Raw genomic sequence first — 19216 nt, 5'->3', positions numbered from 1 at the left:
CATCTCAGAGGGGCACATATTGCTGTTGACAGTACTGACAGCAGAGAAACCATGTGCTGGGCACACTCACATAGAGTGCATCAGTGTACCTCACTTCCTGGCACATTGGTGACCACAGCCAGGCATGTGCTGGAGCACAGGACACCTTGTTCCACCATGGTCAGAGTTGCTTAATATTTTTTAGTAACACTTGTGAGAAACATCAAACAAAATTGTTCAAGTACACTCTGTTTTTCTGGGTATGGGGAGAAGTATACTCAAGAAAATATATATATATATATATGTTTTTTAAAGATATTCAGTGAGTTTAACCCAGCTGAATCATTCACTAACTGAGGGCAATGATAAGAGGGCAGAGCCCCATGTGAATCCCTTCCCAGGTCAGTTACACCGGGTTTCTAGCTTTAGGGCAACTCATCTCATCCATTAGATCATCTCTCTCTCAAATTCCATCTGTGTTTGGTTATTCCATCTTTGAAACACGTTTCCATTCTTTGTGTTTCTTTTAATTGCATTCTCCTGGAGAGACACTTCTCTTCCATCTACTCAGCTGGATGTTCCTAGCTATGCTGGAAAGCAGGGCTGGCTTCTAGCCCTGTGTCCGAGACAGATTTGCCTCTTGCTTTTCTGGTTCAGTGGGGGAGTTAAGCTATGCTATCACAATAGCAAATCAGGACAGCAATAAAATTCACAATCATGTCTGATTTATAAAGATAACATTGTACTAAATACAAGATATTTTCTAAGGTTATTAGCAACAGGCTTTCTTCAGCTGGTCGTTTCTGAATAGTGCCATGCTGCCTGATTGATTTACAGGCCTTTATGATTTTAATTAATGCTGTTTTCATCAGAGACAATTACTATTGATTTGAAAACTCCTGGCTGTCCAGTTTATCTGCACCAGTGTTTGGGAATTATTCCTGTGATCTTTATTTTGGAAATCTATTGAATAGCATCAAGAGCACTAAAGAGGCCATTTAAACACTGGGGAGAAAAAATAGTACTTATACTTCTGGGAAAACTTTTATGGTGATTCACATTTTGGAAGCTGAAACACTATCAATGTTTTATTCCCAGATCATTTTCCAAGAAAAAGCTTGGATCCACTCCTGAATCAGTTTCTTCAATATGCTTAGTCTCATAGTGAAGTTGAATCATGCAGAGAAGGCTGGAAGACTGTGCTGGTTGAGGGGATCAGGAGACTCCTCCATCCTCTGTCCTGTGGCATTAGCACAGAGGTATGGAATAATCCTATGTAATTCTCTTAGGAGACATTCAGATCCTACCTGGCTGGAGCAAAGGTTTGCATGCACTAGGTGTTAAAGAATCAGGATAAAAGTGTTTATCTGTTAAGTGAACTGCTTTGCACAGAAAAATACAAAATAAAATAACACTTAATAAAACTCATTAGCTGAGAATATACCCATCTGAAAATGGGAGTATTCACTTTATGGGGGAAAAAAAGTCACTGGATATTAATGTATAAAGGGTTGGGTTTTTCCCTGGTGAAAAGAAACTAAAAATCCTAGGCCATCTTGATGTGAGCAAGAGCTAGGAATTTTACAGAAACTGAAGCCTTGTAAGAAAATCTCAAATGTGCACTTGTATAACAGGTTTTGAGCAAGTCTGGCACAGTATCTACTACTACAGTATAAAGGGCTGGGTTCCTTGATGTATACTTCTAGTTGGCATTTTATCAAGGAAATAAACTTTGATTTTTTTTTTCTGTGTGTGTGTGTGTGTGTTATGGGCATTGAAACTTTATTTTTTCTGTCCAAAGCTTTGATTTAAAAGCATTAGATCATTAATTTAAGTGCTTTTGCATAAGACTAAAATTGTAACTGAACAAATTATTTATGCAGAAAGAAGCAAGATAAAGTTTCTTTCAAGAGTTCTTTAACATATCAGATTGATAACAGTCAAAACACCTTTACTGCCATTAAATATTTACCAAGACTTGGCTTTTGGAAGAGGGGCAGTTCAGTGCAGTGTGTTTGGCTCCATGCAATGCTATTGATTAGCTATCAGAAGGACGTAGTTAATGGGTAACGAGGTATTACAGAGTGCTCCACATTCTTGTCAAGTCTTTTCTCTGAAGATGACCTAAAATAAAGTCAGTTACAACTGGTGATCACCCTACGACAGATTGCACAAGCTCACCTACGGTATGAACAAAAGGTTCACAAGAATCAGTTGACCAGGGCTTAAGCAATCCTTTCTAGTAGTTGTTGTCATCACTGCTGGACTTTAGAACCGAACATGTTTACATTTAATTAGAAAGAACACACAGTTTACATCGCACAGTAGCTATCAGTATCGAATCAGAATTGATTTCCGCTCTCTTTCTCAAATGACTGTTTCCTTCAAACTAATTAAAAAAAGGCACATGTAACAAAATGACTCATATAAATTTTAAAGCAAAGTAAACAGTATTCCCTGGAGACAAAAATAAAAGTCAACAGCACATAGTCATTACACTGAACTTGTTTTCAGGTGATTCTGATGCCCGTGTTGTGATCTATACCTGTGCTATCAGATTTATTTTATGTACATGTATATAGATATATGGGTGGATGTATATATGAAGTATCACTTTCTACTGAGTAGATACTCCACTGACTATGTCAGTTTTCAGGGTCAGGATTCCCATTTGTTCTGTCTGAATTACTTCAGTTTATCCAATACAAGAAGTGATACACTAGTATTAATGCGTTTTGTAGAAGGATTTTGTCCATTCCAAATAGAATTGTTTGTGTGTAGGTCACACATAAAATGGAAATGAGAAGCCATTATCCTTACCAGTGAGAGGCTGTAAAAGAAACTAAAGGCACAAACCAAATTAGCCCTAACTTCATGCATAATTTCTAACAAAGATATCTCTGCCAGATTTTCTTAGCTCTGCAGGCAAGTCTAAATTCAAACTACGGTGACAGGAGATGTTATTTAAGTCTCAGAGCAGAAATGCCTGACCCTTGAATGTGCATGTTCTTTGACAACAGGAAAGATTTCCATGGCTGGCATTTTGGAGACTAGATCTTCAAGCCAGCCATGTACTGCATGCTGCCAAGTGCAGTGAAGTCAGAAGGAGCCAAGGGAGCTGCCATCTAGACCTGGATGGTGGTAGATGCGGATCTGTAGGAGCCGATCCTGACACGCCTGCTCTGAAGGCTAATGTCCATCAATACCTGGTTTCCATATAACAATACCACATTTCCAATACCACAATACCTGGTTTCCATGTAAGAGGCAGTGTTCAGAATGAAACGCTTGGCAAGGATCACCAAAAAGGCACAAGCAATACATACTGTGTCCATTTTCTACCTGTTTAGTTGGTGTACCAAAAGCTCTATTAATTCAGCACACAAACAGTTACTGCTTTCTAAACTATGTTTAGCTTTGAAGACAAAGTGCACTGATCTTAAAACTGATGTTGTCAAAAGCATATTGACGGTATGAAAAGTAAGCCACTATAACATTTAGGACAGGATCCTCCATCTTGATTCCACCTGGTTTGTGTTTCTGCAAATCCCTGACATAGGCAATTTCCCAGCTGGCTAACAGCCAGCATCACTGGCTTTACACCACCCGCTTGTACACCCCTCCACTCATTTATGTCCATGGAGAGGCCTCTGGCAGCCATCAAAGAGCCCAGGATCTGGGAAAGTAGAAAAACATCTTGTCCCTGGGCTGCCTGTGCCCCTCCTGCCTGCCTGCTACGTTCAGCTGAGCCAGGATCCATTCGGTTGCAGTTATCATGTTAGTGCTGCCCAGGGAAGGCAGTCGGGATTCTGTGATATGCTGTACAATGTGGAGGTGTTGGCACCATCTTAAACATCCTTTATATTCAAATACTGAGGTCACTCTTGATGACTTGATGCCAGTTCTGTCTTCGATTAATAGATAAGGTTCCCTCTGTATTTGCAGTGTTACCTAAACAATCTATTACTGTAGGGAATAACTACAGTATTACAAATACTACCTTAAAGTTATTTTGTTAACTAAAGCCATTGGCAAATATTTAAGAATGGACAAAGGATATGAATTGGCAATAAAGAGCAGATAAAAGATAGCAAAATCCTTTCTTGCAACTTCTAGTATGGTAAAGTAAGCACTGTACAAAATACAATTATTTTTAAAATATCAGATTAATTTTACATAGAAGCTAGGCTTCAGGGCTGGATAGTCTCACTCTGTGAATGCTAGACAAAAATGCTCTACTACAGCCAATTCAGTGTCAAAGCACGAGAGGAACATTTTAAAGAAAGCTTGGTTGTAAGAATAACATGTAGTCAAATAAACTGTAGAGCATCTACAACAGATGCATTTGTGTTTAAAACACAGTGCCCTAATTCTTGGAAGAAATCTGATAGCCTGTGGATGTGTATATTGCAATTAACACAGGTACATCACGGAATCCTGGTGTCGTGTGAGTTGTGTTAATCTGTATCAAGTATTATATTCAGGCTTAAACCATAAAACATACAGTATTCTCTTCTGTAAACTCTGATGCACTGTATCTGAGAACTGATATGTGTCTGAAAAAAGCTAATGCTTGAGTTATTGTCTGCCATACTCTAATTAATCAGTTAGAGATCATAGAGGCCCCAGCTCCAGGTGCTGCTGGGGAGAGCATCTTGTGCTCAGGAAATCCAGAAGCACTTCTTGATCACAAGCTATTAACCATGGGTCTGCACTTCCCTGAAGAGGATAGTATCACAGCTGCAAAAATCTCCAGAATGCTTCCTTCTACTTATTGGTATCATGTCATGTATGTTTTGCTTGGATTCTGTTTCAACCAAATATTAGTCATCCGTATGCTATTTCTGTGGGAGTCCTGTATCATTTGATGCTGTGGTGAACATGAGGAATGATAGGTGGTGATGGATGTCGTGTGCATATCACTGACATGAATCTGTGCTATCTGAGCGATTTACCTACTGGCCACATGAGGTGACTTTTGATTACTGTGCATCTCTGTAAGTGAAGGGTTTGTAAAGGAGGTTTGGCTTCCAATTATTTCTTGATGAGAGCATGTCTCAGCAGTCTCTCAACCTCAAGAAAGGCTCAAATGATTAAATCGGGTGCCCTAGGTCCTTGCTAGCTCTCCCAGGCTGGTCCCTTGGGAATGGTGTGGGTACTGCAGGGTGCTTGGTGCTTCGAGAATGAAGTGAGATCCAAAAGAGAATGTTTGATGCTTGAAGTCACCAGAAGACCATCTGGGTTTCACTTTTCCTAAATTCAAACAACGCTGGATCTAACATGTTTCAACAGTGACAAGTCCCTTTTCAGTAGTGAAGCTCAAAGCACCTTGCAAAGTCATTGCTCTTATTAAAGGTGAAAAGATTGAGGCCCACGGAGCCACAATGTAGTGGCATTTAATTTGTATATGTTGAAAAATGGAAATTCTAAGATGGATGATCATCAGTTCAAGTTTGCACTATAAATAATGAACGCGTGCTTCAATCATACAGCATGCAGACGATGCAGGTCACAGGTTTCTCCAGATCATTTCAGGAGAGAATGTTGAGATTCAACCTACAGTTCACCATGGATCCAAATTAAAAAGTAATTGAGATTGGTGGTAGGGACATGCATGATCAGTGCTTATCAATCAACATGTTATTCTGTAAAATCCTAAGGTTTTATCACTAGCTGCCACAGAGAAGAAAATCATTAGTGGGCTCTGCCCAACAAGTGCTTATCCATGGGTTTTGTGAGAGAATATAAAATACAGAGGATGCCTGAGCTCATTCTACAGATGAGGTAGTGACACTCTGTGATGGACTGTAAGAATGCACAGAACATAGCCTGTGTTATGCATAACATGTACTAATGTTGTAACATGGTCTGTGGCCTGAGCTAACACAGCTGGTGCCATCAGGTAAATTAGTGAAAGATGTTTAGGAGGTTGTACTGAAGAGGAAAAAAAAAAGTTCTCTTAACATTTGTAATTGCAGAGGAAGGAAGGCTAATAAAATATTTGTCTATGGTAGGGCAATGTCATCTAGTTACCTGTCTACCAGCTGTCAGGCTCCTGACTCACCTGTAATGCAAACTTGACCATTTTATTTCTTCTGCTTTGCAGGAAAATGTCAAAGTCCTTCTAGGTGTTATGAACTTTTTTTTTTTTTTTAATTTAAATATTGTCTTACTGGATTGTTTCCCAAGGGCACCTCTGAGGTAGTATTTTCAAGGTATGAATGCTGCCTAGCCTTTGAGTGGTCTCAGCACTATGAAGGGACCCTCTTCAAAGCCATCCCAAGTGCAGGCTGAGGTTTGAGCAGTCTCCAGAACTTGAGTGTCAGAGACATTTGTGGTGAAAACCAAGGTCAGACCTACATGCATTTGGGAACACTAGATATGTTTATCACTGGAGATGGGGAGTAAAGAGGGAATAAATAGGGAATGTTTGTTGTTTTTTTTTTACTTCCCCCCCTCAACCTCTTTAGGTGGAAGATTTTTCAGTAATTGCTTCGAGTGGAAAATCATTTCTCACCTTGCAGCAAAAGTATGCCTGGTAAAGAGAGAAGTGTTATAAGAGGAGCACTTCATGCAGTTGATTTTCAGCCAGTGAAAAGTCCCTCTGGGAACAGTTATAACTAGTGAAATTTATGGCAGGCTTGAAGGTGCTCTGACTTTGGGGGGACCTCTTGCTATCTGCCAGAGCTGCATACATGACTTCATCACATATGACTTTTTCTTCTTCCTGGATATGGTTAAGGTGGCCCATTAACTGAAGCTCTCAGAACCAGGCTTAAGCAAAAATTGTTAGACTCATACTACCATAGTAAGCAAAATGGTTTTTGTTTGTTTGTTTGTTTTGTTTTGTGTGTTTGTTTGTGTGTTGTTGTTTTTTTAATAATGAAAGTGTAAATTACTTAAATCAAGGAACAGTTTCAATGCTTCTGTGAACCATTCTTCAGGCCTAGAACACTCATTTATTTTTGATTTATAGCATCAGTATTATTTTAAGAAATAATCTTCTGGAACTTTGGAAATTGTATGGTCTTAAAAAAAAAAAGTTTGAAAGATTTATCAACCACAGTGTCTTTATCTATATGAATTGCACTGGCTTACAAAATACATACGTCAGAATCTCAGATGCAATCATTATGAGTTAAAACATTTAACTGTGTATTGCATACTGTATTATTCAGGGCCAGTCTTTCAGAAGGAGCCCAGTCGTAGGCAGACAGAGACAATATTTTAGAAACTAAATAAAAGGCCATGTTTCTCATATGTTGTAGAAAGGAAAATATTTTTTTTTTAAAAAAAAAAAAGCTCTCAGCTGGTATAAACAAGTTAGGTTTTTTTGTTTGTTTGTTTGAAAACCAATGACCCATATATTCACTGAACAGATCAGCTTCTCAGTATTTTTTTTGGTTGTTTTTTTTTTTTTCATTTTATATTTATTTTTTCAATATCTTAATTTAATTGAAAATGTTTTTTACTTTATTTTCGGACAACCTCAAGTAGTAGGCATAATGACATACCAACACTGACCTTTTAGCTTTTAGATTTCCATTAGTTCATGAACAGCTTTTTGTCTATGCGTATTATATTTTAGTTTGTATATGATTTTCCTCTATGGAGTGACAGAATGAAGGACGTTTTCTGTATCTTAATAAACTGGAAAGGAAGAAAGTATGCTATTGCATACTGCCTGCTGTCATGCAGAATATTTTGAGTATTACAATCAGTCTCCACTGCTACTAGAAATTTATGCTGAAATAATGTTTGATATTTACATGGTCATCAGTGAAAGGGTTGGTATCAAGTCATATTCATTAATACAGCAATAGCTTCTGATATTCAAGAAGTCAAGAAGTTTTTTTGAAATTACTTCAATTATTTATTTAAACACACTGTTCATTATGATATCTACTTTTGTTATAAATCTCCTACTTTTGTTATAAATCTCCCACTTTTGTTATCTCCCACTGCTGCTTCCATGAAAAATAGTTCTGCAGTCTTACAGGCTTCATTGAGATTTTTTTCCTGATACACAATAGTCTTCATTTAAGAAGAAGAACAGGGCGTTGACCCTGTTCAGTTTCATTTTTAATTTATGATATCCCTTTGATTTGTTCAGAACTTTCAGGCAGTCAAGTGCAAAGCATATAGTACTGTATTCTGGTCTGTAAAATGAAGTATTACTATTTTGTGCTCTATGATTTGATATCTTTGTGAATATAACTCAAAATTGTGTATAAAACTGATTGAGTTGAGTATACACCCGTGGCACTTCACTGTGCAATAGTTGGTAAACATGTCTACTTTTTCTCTAAGTCAAACCAAACCAGTGACTCAGGAAGGTCTTTCCAAGAAGTTATGGTGGAGTATGTTGGAGTGTGCAGTAATAAAACGGTGAAGGACACTATATATGTTGAAGTATCCAGTGATAAACTCTGATGCTGGCAAGTAACCTCTGTCTACCATAAAGAAGCTATTTAAGACATAGTGTATCACAGTATATGTGTTACTAGCTTATTTAAACCAGCACCAAGAAACGTTTAAGTTCCATCTCACAAAAATATTGACTGAAGGCCTTTAAAATTGTTTAGCATGCACAAATCATTCATAATTCTAAGAAATCCTGATAACTTAATTATGTTTGTACATTGTAACACTGTTATTACTTTCATTGTACTGAAAAATCTTCAATTTTGCAAAACTCCCTTCAGTTGATGAGTCTTCTTGCTAAAAGACAGGCCTCTGTATCATGACATAATAACACATCAGTAACTTACACTGATTAAATCAATTTCATATATTTCAATAACATCTTTTTCCTGCAGGTCATAAAGTGATTGGGAGAATAATGCAATTGAAAAATACTACTACTTTATAAGTTTGTTTAACAGGTTTTTGACTTTTTAAAATTCTGCTACTTGTTACATACTTGTAGAAGACCCTTGTGGAAATGAGGTATTATCTTGTTTCCCATCACCTTTGAAATAATATTGGTATTAATGCATATAGATCCATATATGATAATATAAAGATATTAATTAAACTGGGTGTAGTATTCTTGCAGTTCAGCCTTAGGCTGAACCTTAATGAACTGTATGCTTTTTTTTCCCCAGTTCACACAAACCTTTGTCTCAAGGGATGAGCCTGAAGGACTGGCTTAACTGTACTTTCAGTACTTCTGAAGGTAGACTGAAAGACAAGGAGGATGTTGTGACCCTTACCTATGGCCAGATTGAAGAACTGGCAGCTCAGCTGCGGCAAGCTCAGTCAGAGCAGAAGGACACTGAGATGAAGCTCCAAAAGGCCTTGGAGGTTTCAAAGGAGGCCAACGAAAAAGTTCAGAAGTAAGTCATTTGCCTTCTTTCAGGAAAACTTGTATTGGGAAAGCAAATGAAACCTTGTTCTTTTGCCTGTGACTGAAAATGCTCTTGTACTCAGAACTAAGTTCCTTTAAAATGATTAATTTTTTGTTGACTGTTCAGCTCATTACTTATTCAGTTATGAAGCCAATTATTTTAACAGTTATATAGTGTTATGGAAGAAAGTGTGCCTGTCACTACTGTTATGGAAACTGCATGTGCAAGGCACAAGGAAAGTGTTTCCATTTCTGATGAATCATTTACACCCATGGCAATTCTATAGCAACAGAGTATTTGCCATTATAATTGCATGGTAGAACCTTCAAGTTCTCATGATTTCTTGTCTGGCATGATTCATACAGGAAATGCAGATGGGGTTGTTTAGGGGATGGCTTCAAAATCTCACTGAAATTGACAGGAAGTCTCTGAATGGATGAGCAGGGATTGCATTCTCCTTCCCAACGTACAATTCTGTGTTGAAAGGTTACTGAACTTCAAAACCTGAAGTTCTTTTCTGTTGAAGTCCTCATTGTGACAACAGTTATTACTAGCACAGAAGCTTCTGAAGGTCTGATTGCTGGGATATAGGCAAATGTATAGGCTCTGCCTCTTCACAGTCTGGTGTTTGTCATTGCTGCATTGCATTCATCAGCTTCAGAATACCCTTCTCACACCTTTCCAAGGCTGTCAAGGCTGAATTGCAGATTTTACCATCAGTCCATATTTTTCTTCAACTTTGATGTCTGTAACATATTTCGAGAGTAGCTAGGACTTGGCTTATAATATATTGCAAGAATCTAATAAGAGTTCTTCCTGTTTAAAAAAGAAATCATGCTGATATTTCCTCTTACAAAATATGCAAATTATATCTTTATATTGTTAAAATTATTTATAAATATAATTAATATATGTATATGAAAATACATCCTTTCAGTCATCTCTTTAAAACCTCCAGTGGTTGAGAATCATTCAGATCTTTATTCTGAACATTTAGATGTTTTTGAAACTTCAGCAGGTGCATTAAACATGCTTGATAAAAATAAAACTATGAAAAATAATTGCAGCACCTAAAAGTGAATGTTGGCTAAACCTTTCTGTACACTGCTTGATTTTAAAGTTGTTGTGTTTTGTTTTATTTATAAATACTTACTGACTATATTTAAGTGAATAATGTTTTTGTTTTGTTCTTGTTTTAGAGAATTCTTGTTTAATCCCATGTAACCACAGTGCCTAGGGTAGAAGTGCAGGCACAACCTGAATTAAAGTAGTGGTGATACACTGCTATAGTGAAAAGTATTTATGCAATTTAACATGCTCAGCTACTTGGGAAAATTTTGGTTAGGTTAGTTTTCATTATTGCTAAGATCACACCACTGAGCCTATAGCAAAATTAAACAATTGGTTGAAGCCTTTTGATGACAATAGCATGCCTTTTTTACCAAGAAACTGTGGAAATGCTCTGTGCGTCTTCCCAGCACCCAGAGTCATCCACCCCCATCTTATAATTCAACCTGCAAACAGATTAAGCAGCTGAGTTTGTGGAAAGTGTGTTTACTTTGAGCTAAGAACCCTTGTGTGACACTATAGAGATTCCTCTGACACCTCTGGGAGAACTACACAGACAGTTCTTACTCATCAGCAGGGAAACCAGGCTGAGAATTCCCAATTCCTTTGTAGATTCAACTGCTTCATACAAATTAGTGTTTGGCAATTAGGCAGGAACTCATTTGTTAGCTTTGCATTTTATTTCCAAGATGTAGGATGCTCTACATTTCAGAAAGGAACTGGCAATTTATAAACCTGTCAACTGAAAGACTTCTTGATATTAATTACAGTAGTATTAATTATTAGTACTGTCTTAAGAGCAAGCTGCTTGTAATTTGAAATGTAATGCTACGTTTCATAGCCCAAATAGGTTTTTTAAATGTCTGTTTACTTGATTTTACATTCTTTTAAATGCCCAAGTAACATTTAATTCTGTTGAGAGACATATTTAGCAGCTGTATGAAGTAGTTTCCCAATATTAATCAGTAAAATATCTGAATAACATAAGCAACAGTTAAAACTCTGAAGAGGAAAATAATTATTAGCTTCACTAAGAAAGAACATAATTAGAATAATTAAAATAAAGTTGAAAAAGATGTACTTTGTATTTTCCTATCATGTAATTTACTAGTGTTCACTCTGCCTTTGCTAATCTGTTCTCTGGCAGCACTAAAGAATTTTTTAATATTCTTAAAAACTTGAGTGTCTGCAGACAGCATCACATGCAGAGCTTGCAATGGAAATGGAATTTCTGCACAGTGTTGCTATAATTTCTTTAATTTGTGTACCTACCTGCAATTGTTGCTTTCTAAGTACAAGACAGAAGTCAAAACAGTGATCCTGGGCTTGCAGTCATCAGGACACAAAGTATCTAAAAAAATTCTGGATCCTATCCCATATGAAACAGCAGCTGGGAACCAGAAGGGGGATATATTCGAATCTCCTAGTAGTGAACTTAGGTATAATCAAATTCTGTTGATACTGATGTAGTGTGAACATCTTACATCAGCTCACTGCAGTGTGATATATGAATTGCAACTGTGTACTCTTGCTTGTAAAGACGATTTGCAGTCCTAGCAGGGGTGGTGGTGCGAAACAGAAAATAGCGATGGTTGGAGCCCCGCAGATCTAGCAGCATTTGTTTGAATCTATTTTGATTTTGAAATACTAACAAGGTATATATTAGACTTTGAATAAAGCACTATTCTAGTTTATAAAACAAATACGCATTTTAAGTGTGTGAAGCATGTAAATAAATATGTGTATATATACACATAACACAGTGCATATTTATTCACATATTTATTCAGTAGGAAATTATGACAATTTGTGGGGTACTTAAGATTTTTAATTTATGCTCTGTAGAGCATATAATTTTTGATATGTCATTAACATTAACAAAGAACAAGGACAGTGGCACAGACTCCCCAGGAGCTCTGGCGTGGTGCCACAGGCCCCCTGCAAGTTTGTCCTGCTGGAGAAGCCGGGAGCCAGCTGGTGCAGCCCCAGAAGGGAAATGGGGCTGACCTGGAGAAGGTGGCTGGGAAGGCCTGTGAATTAATTAAGTCCTCTGCCAGCAGAGGAAGCAAGATATTTTAAAACTGTCCTTCCTGCTGGAGCCTCTGGGATTGAGGAGTGGCTACTGGTGACAGTGAGATCAGAGGAGGTTATAATGTAATACCAAATCAATATTAGCCAATTATCAGTAAAGGTTGAGGCCACTTTTGATGTATTTTTTTTTTCCAGAAAATGTTCTATTTTTCTGCAACAGCTTTGCAGCTGGGGAGCTTTGCAGCTGCTTTTTTTTTTTTTTTCTCACAATTTAATGATTCCATCTCAGTAAAGTGTAGCTCTGCATATGTGAGCAGTCATACTTGCATACTCACAGAGCTTCATGTCTAAGTTTGTAGTGGAAGGTATGCATGTAGAATTTCTATTTAGCCTTTCTGCTTCTAAAAGCAAACTCAAATCCATGAAGTGATGGTGCAATGCTAAAATACACAGGTATGAAAATCAGTGTAAATCATGATAGATATACTGAGCACACTTTGTCAAAGTAGTTCTTACTATGAACAAAACAATTATAAAAGTGATGTGAGCCAAAAATTCTTACTTGTTTTGTTCTTAACTATTAAAGAAACCTTTTCTTTTTTCTTTTTTCTTTTTTTTGGGGGGGGTGTTGTTGTTTGGTTTGTTTTGTTTATTCCTTTTATTTTATGCTTTAAAGTGGAAGGCAGAAGAGTTAGAAATTCGGATAAAATATTTCAGTGTATTGAGTACAAGAAAAAAATAAGCTATCTTCTAAATAAGCAGGTGGTTTTATCAAATTAAATTACTGTCTCTCATAAAAGAAATACTATCTTTAATTTACTTCCAAAGGTGTGGGTTTTCTAGCCACCTAACTTTCACTGTTATTGAAATGCACCCATTTTGAGTGCTCCTGGATTTCTCTCCAGCATTTCTGAACATCATTTCTGTTTTCAGAGTTGTTCACTTCGTTTTGCTTTTTAGCTTATGCTGATAAATAAGTCCATCTATGAGACAACAAAAACAAACATTTCTTACCAGTATCTAACACATTTAAAAGAGTACAAAATTTTTAAAAAATAAGGGCTGCATATTAACTAAGTGGTAAGAGTCCCCTTCCTCTGCAAGTAAAACTAATCAGCCTTGCTAGTACAGGAGTCGTGTGCATTTCACATTGATGTCCAAGACGTTCTCTGGTGCTTGCTGGAGGGTCTAATCTTTCCCAGAGTGGTCGGAGCAGTGCAGTTCAAGAACAAGAATGAATATTTGAATAATCACACCACAATGTGAGGTGACCCTCCAACAGGGGACTGACCAGATACACATATGGATTTTGGGAAGACACTCTGATGCTCTTTTTTAACACAGCTGTGAGAAGAATGTGGCTAAGACCCGGTAGTCTTTCTGGAGTATAGCTGGCAAAGGAAACCATGAGGAGAAGAGAATTTAACACATGGGTGTAAGAGAGTCCGCTTCATTGATGCGATCTGAGGGGAATGTCTAATGACTGGAAGAATCAAACTTGGCAATGAACACACAAAGCTCTTTTCATCAATTCAAACGCGGACTCTAAAGCTGCAGATGGTTACCTCCAGCCTTGCCTATTCAGTGCGGGGTTGTATAAAATGGCACTTTGGTGAATACTAATAGATCAAAACAAAGATTTAATAATATAAAGATGTGGTGTTCATTTTTAAATGAGGATACAGGTCAGTGTCTCAGAAAAGAGTAAAATAAGTATCTTTATGTATAGGTCTAAAGTCTCTGGAGATTTTTAACTGCAAACATGGTATCTTTAATGTACAGATCGTATTCAGTACAGCACAGCTATGCAGGGAACAAGCTAAAAGCAAGCATTTCTGATTTATTATACTGATTGAGCCCCTTTGCCTCATGCAAGTGTTGTTAACTAGTTATCTCCCTTCTAAAATCATACCTACATATATTTAGTTGAAGTATATATTGTAGCTTGTATGCTTTCAGTCACTTGTTGTAGATAAGAATGGAGCTAGTTAATTAGAAATTGCAGGCAGAAGCACTGCACAAAAGAAACAAGTTGTACATTCACTGGGACTTAGAGCTATTTGTTTTGGAGGAACGACCAAATGTTAGAGAACTCAGTTTTATTTTAAATTTTGAAAATACATGTCTTTTATTTTCATCTCTCAAAACAATTAAAATAATTTGATTTCTTATTTTATTAGGATGAAACATTTAGATGTTCAGACTTCCCTATTAAATCTAGGCTGCTTTTTTTTTTCTTTTTTCTTTTTCTTTTTTTTTACAAAACTGTATCCTGAATGAGAGATCATGTTAATGACTGGAGATGAGTAGTACAGTTTCATAGATATTAATAGTTTCACTGATTTGTGTCAGTAAATAATTTAGCAAATGTCAAAAGTGATTTTGCTTTTAATGAAAACCACCATGTTTTCTGCTGCTGCGAATTTCTGCTGGGATTGAATAGTTGGTAATCTTTTAATATCATATAGGGAATAATTTAATTGGTGCTTGCATTTTGAGATGTAAAGTGAGTTCCGATGACTTGTTGAAGAATGTAAATGTAGAGCTAGTTTCTTAGTTACAGTAAGTTGGCTTAGCTCTATTGCACTGAGTTGCATTTATTTGTCCCAGCTAAGGATCTGACCTGTAGTTTACTGTGAAACAGATACTGGTGGCTACATTCAAAAGACAAGCAAGTGAGGGCAAAGTGCTAAGATTTTTTTACTTACTGTAATAAACAACTGAAGTCAATGGTTTTGAGAGTTTGCAAGGAAGGAGACAAGGGAGGAGAAACTCTTGTAGCAGTCTAAGATAGCAATGAAAATCAGCAATAACTCTGAACTTTCAGAACTGAATCAAAAGTTATAGCTGCTTGATGAGGACTGATGTGTTGGCTGCCTCGTGCAATAATTAAAAGCAGATTATAAACTGCATGGGGCCCATAAGAGATATACAATCTCCACAGGCGGGGTTTTATAGTGTTTAGGAAACCCACACTAGCCAGATGGAAGACTCCCAGGCACGCAAAACTACCACATACCCCAAAGAATTCTGCCGTGCAGCAGAGCTGATGCAAAGTTTCTTTGGCATGCAAGGCATGAAGAAGAACATTAGAGAATCTGAAACACAAAATCTAGTACCTAGTATATCATAGCTTACATAAAATATTACCATTAGCTAGAGTAGCAAAAACAGGCAATGTGAAATTATTAGGTTTAGGGGCAATGGGCTTGCAATTAGTCTGCATTAGGAATTAGGTTTAACGAGGAATTAAGACTAATTGAAATGTGTGAAAAAAGTTGTGTCTGATCTAACAGAAAGCAGCACATGGTAGGGGCAGAATTTATTTAAATACTTGGAATTTTGCACTAACACCATTGACTTCTCTCAGAATAATTCCCCTCAGACTGCAATAATATGCCTGGTGAATTGATGAATTAAGAAGTCTTGTAGAGATACATATTTGTTGTAATAAAAGAATTTAGTAAGCCAATAAAGTTGTGTTCAACTTCAGATAAATTTAACAGAGTGAAATCAGTTTCTGGTTCTGGGGAAATAAAATATTGAACTAACATTCAAATCTAAGGTGAGCTGAACAAATTCAGCCACTCGGGGCATATTCTCTGGACCTTTCTAGGTATGCTGTGTTTTGGTATCACTAAGCAGATCTTGTTTCTCTTGTTATGTCTAAAGTACCATTCATTCTGCACATAAGGAAACATACTACTTTTGCAAATCTGTAATGAAATGTGTTTTCCACACCGAATCATATCAGCTTCACTGGATGACGCATCACTTGCGAGTTTTTGAATTGCATGCTTCATGTTACAGTCCAGTTAGGATTTGCAGGCTGTGAAGGAGGGAGTGGCTGGTGCTACCTACCACTTGCAGTAATAACTTCCTGACCCAGAGAAGAGAAGACTTGCATTAGCATAAACAGAAACTTCTGACTGAATAACACAAAAACTATCTGGCTAGTTTAGGAGCACACTTCTCTTATAGCCATTGTTACAAATCCCATCCCAAGGTGCTGTCTTGCTCTCTGTGCAGTCTGGAGGAGGAACGTGCCTGTGCAGGCCCTGTTCTGAATCCTGGAGTCCTGAAAGACAGATCTGGTGATGTGAGACACAGCTAAGACCCTTGGTAGTACTAATGATTCACAGTTTCTTTTGGTATTTCCTTGTCTTTTCAGGATGGCCCTTAGTAGATCATTTTGTTGTATCAGTACCAGAAGTCTCATGCAGTTATAATCTGTGATAATGCCAGAGCAGATTGTAGAATACCAATTTCATGGATATTTTGAGTGTCACAAATTAATAGTGAAGCCTTTAGCATCTGATTGTTTATGGTCAATACCAGGAATATGTTCGGTGGTGTACTTAACAGAATGAAGACAAAATAATAATAATAATCCCAAACAAAAGGGAATTACAGATAAAATTTTAATGCATCCCTTGCACACCCAAGACATCCATTGACTACAGGAAGTTTCACATGGATGAAGAACACAAAACTGAGTATACAATCTTAGTCAAGTGTTTATTTTCTTTGTGTAGCTATGATTTACATTTACTTAACCTCTGTAAATCATGGATTGCAGTGCAGATATTGTTTTCTTAAAGTATGTGTAGTTACAATATAAACACAAATATTTATCATCATTTGAATATTTATCATCTCAGTCTTTCAGGAAAATATAAGCAGTGCTGAAACTTCGTTCTCTCAAACACTAAAATGTATTCTATGAAAGTCAAATGTTTTCACAGGCAACATAATCACGGCATCCCAGTTTTTGACCTGTGTGTTCATTTACAGTTTGCTTATAGCTGCTTCACAGAGATGGAAGTTTGTAGATTACAACATGGTTTTATTGATTTATCAGTAGCAAAATACACTAAGTATACTCAGTAAACTAGATCGGCTAGCTCTTGGGCTTGTATTGTATAATATCAGCTTGTTGTGGAATACTTCAGAACAAAATCAGAATGTTGGCATAGTTAATATAAATGGTGTAAACCAGACTTGCAAAGACCAATATTTAGTAAGACCAAAAACACAAACAAATTAGATTTTGAAGTTGTTTGCCCAATAGGAGGAAGCACACTGACACAGTATTTGTAAGCTTAGAGTTAACTATTCTCTGGAAAAATATTAAATAACTTTGAAAAGTAGATTGAGTGCTTCCTGAAGAAAGGCAAGAGAACTTTTTCTAAGACTTGCTTTTTTTCCAAGATGATAAAATGAGTGTCACAGCAAATAATCATTTACTTTAATATTTTATATCCAAATAAAATAAATCCATGGCATTTACATTGCCGTTACTAAATAGTATTTGGTTTGTTTGCAAGAGTCATTTATTTGTGGCTTGGCTGAAGGAATAAAAATAAATTTGCGGTTCTTTCTGTTAATACTCATACTGTTTCTTAACATATGCAAAAGATTGAATACTGTAAATGTATGTGCAGAAGCTCAACAAGAAATCCCAGACTTACTGAAGCTTCTGAATTACGTATAAACTTTTGGAGAATTGCTGGAATGGTTCTTTACAGCATCAAATAGGAATAAAAGCCTAGGCCCAATCCAGCAAAATATTTAATTTTAAGCAAACTTGAAATATTTTTTTTCCACTACTTACAGTGTACCTTTACTGAAGAAGGAACTACTTCAACAACAACAATAAAAAATTACAGTTCATGTTTCTAATCTAATACTGAGTCATGGAAGTAATAGCCAGATGTTTTCAAGGCTTTTAATTTTTTTGAACAATATTTTTTGGAAAGGCAGCATTAATTGTGCTTGTAGGTATGAGAGCTAACAAAAACTTTAACCCTATAATTGCCCCTGCTTTACTGGTAAATTTCTGTTTCCCTTTTCTAGGTTTTTGCTGTATGTGAGGTGGGTATAAGTATACAGATCTAAACACTGACTTGTTGTAAGTCGTAAATCTTGGACCAAAATTTAGCATTTCTGTTTCATATTATGGAATTTTTGTCCATAGAAAGTATCAGAATTCATCTTTTGAATGGAAGACACTGCAGGTATTGGGATATTTATAATAAAACTACCATATTTAACATTTTACTCTGGGCCTCATAATACATCAATTTCTGTTACCACATACTTTTATTTATAAAATTTAGTCATATAATTATATGACTAAATAATTATATATTGAAATATATATATATAAGAAGGGTACAATAAGTGCACATCTACATATGTAGGGAAATCCTAATTGGAAAACTCAGCAAAAAGTTATTTCATAGGTCTCTGATTTTAAACACTAGGAAAATATTTTACTCTTCTTTTGAAGAATTTCAGGAGTCTTGATGTAAAGCCAGATTTTTATGCTTGCATCAGCAGAAATTAAAAGCCTTTTTTCCTACAATCAATTTAATTCACATCACCACAAGGTAGAATTGCCACCAAGGCTTAAGTCAATAAGCTCACCAGTTCAGAAAAACTAAAGCTGTCCTTGAAATTAGCTGAAGATGCACTGCTTCTATCCTCATTCAGCCTCACTCAAGAATTCTCCGATCTCCCAGGAGCAGAACAAAATGTGACACTAAAGCTCATTTCCAGTCACATGGAAGGAACATGTAGCAAAAAGGGCCTGAAAGGCCTTTTTTTGAAGATTCAAAAAAATTTCATGTGAATTGTCTTGATGGAATGGTGCAAAAGACAGTTGAAGACTGGTGCCTGCCTCTGAAGAGAGGCTACTGAAGCTTGTTTTACTTTTACTTTTACTTCAGTAAAAGGTCTTTGATGTGTTTTAAAGAGCATTATATGTGTGTAGAAGACACTTTGGT

General features: G+C 36.5%; 1 protein-coding gene across 17 annotated transcripts in view; it reads left to right on the top strand.

Annotated features, from left to right (window-relative positions):
- The window catches only part of MIPOL1 (mirror-image polydactyly 1), a 189431-nt gene that overhangs the window by 160605 nt on the left and 9610 nt on the right, over window positions 1–19216 (top strand). For 16 of the 17 annotated variants that reach the window (XM_068683294.1, XM_068683293.1, XM_068683290.1 and 13 more), the window contains one exon: window positions 9087–9317. In XM_068683294.1, the coding sequence (XP_068539395.1) occupies window positions 9087–9317 (231 nt within the window). Of the gene's footprint in view, window positions 1–1077; window positions 1239–9086; window positions 9318–19216 lie in introns of those variants that run through there. The other variant, XR_011096990.1, reaches the window with a different exon arrangement.

The sequence above is a fragment of the Anas acuta genome, chromosome 5 (genome assembly GCF_963932015.1).
Source record: "Anas acuta chromosome 5, bAnaAcu1.1, whole genome shotgun sequence".
Taxonomy (NCBI): Eukaryota; Metazoa; Chordata; class Aves; order Anseriformes; family Anatidae; genus Anas; species Anas acuta.
Note: the sequence above shows the minus strand (reverse complement) of the source record. Positions and strands in the feature narration are given on the sequence as shown.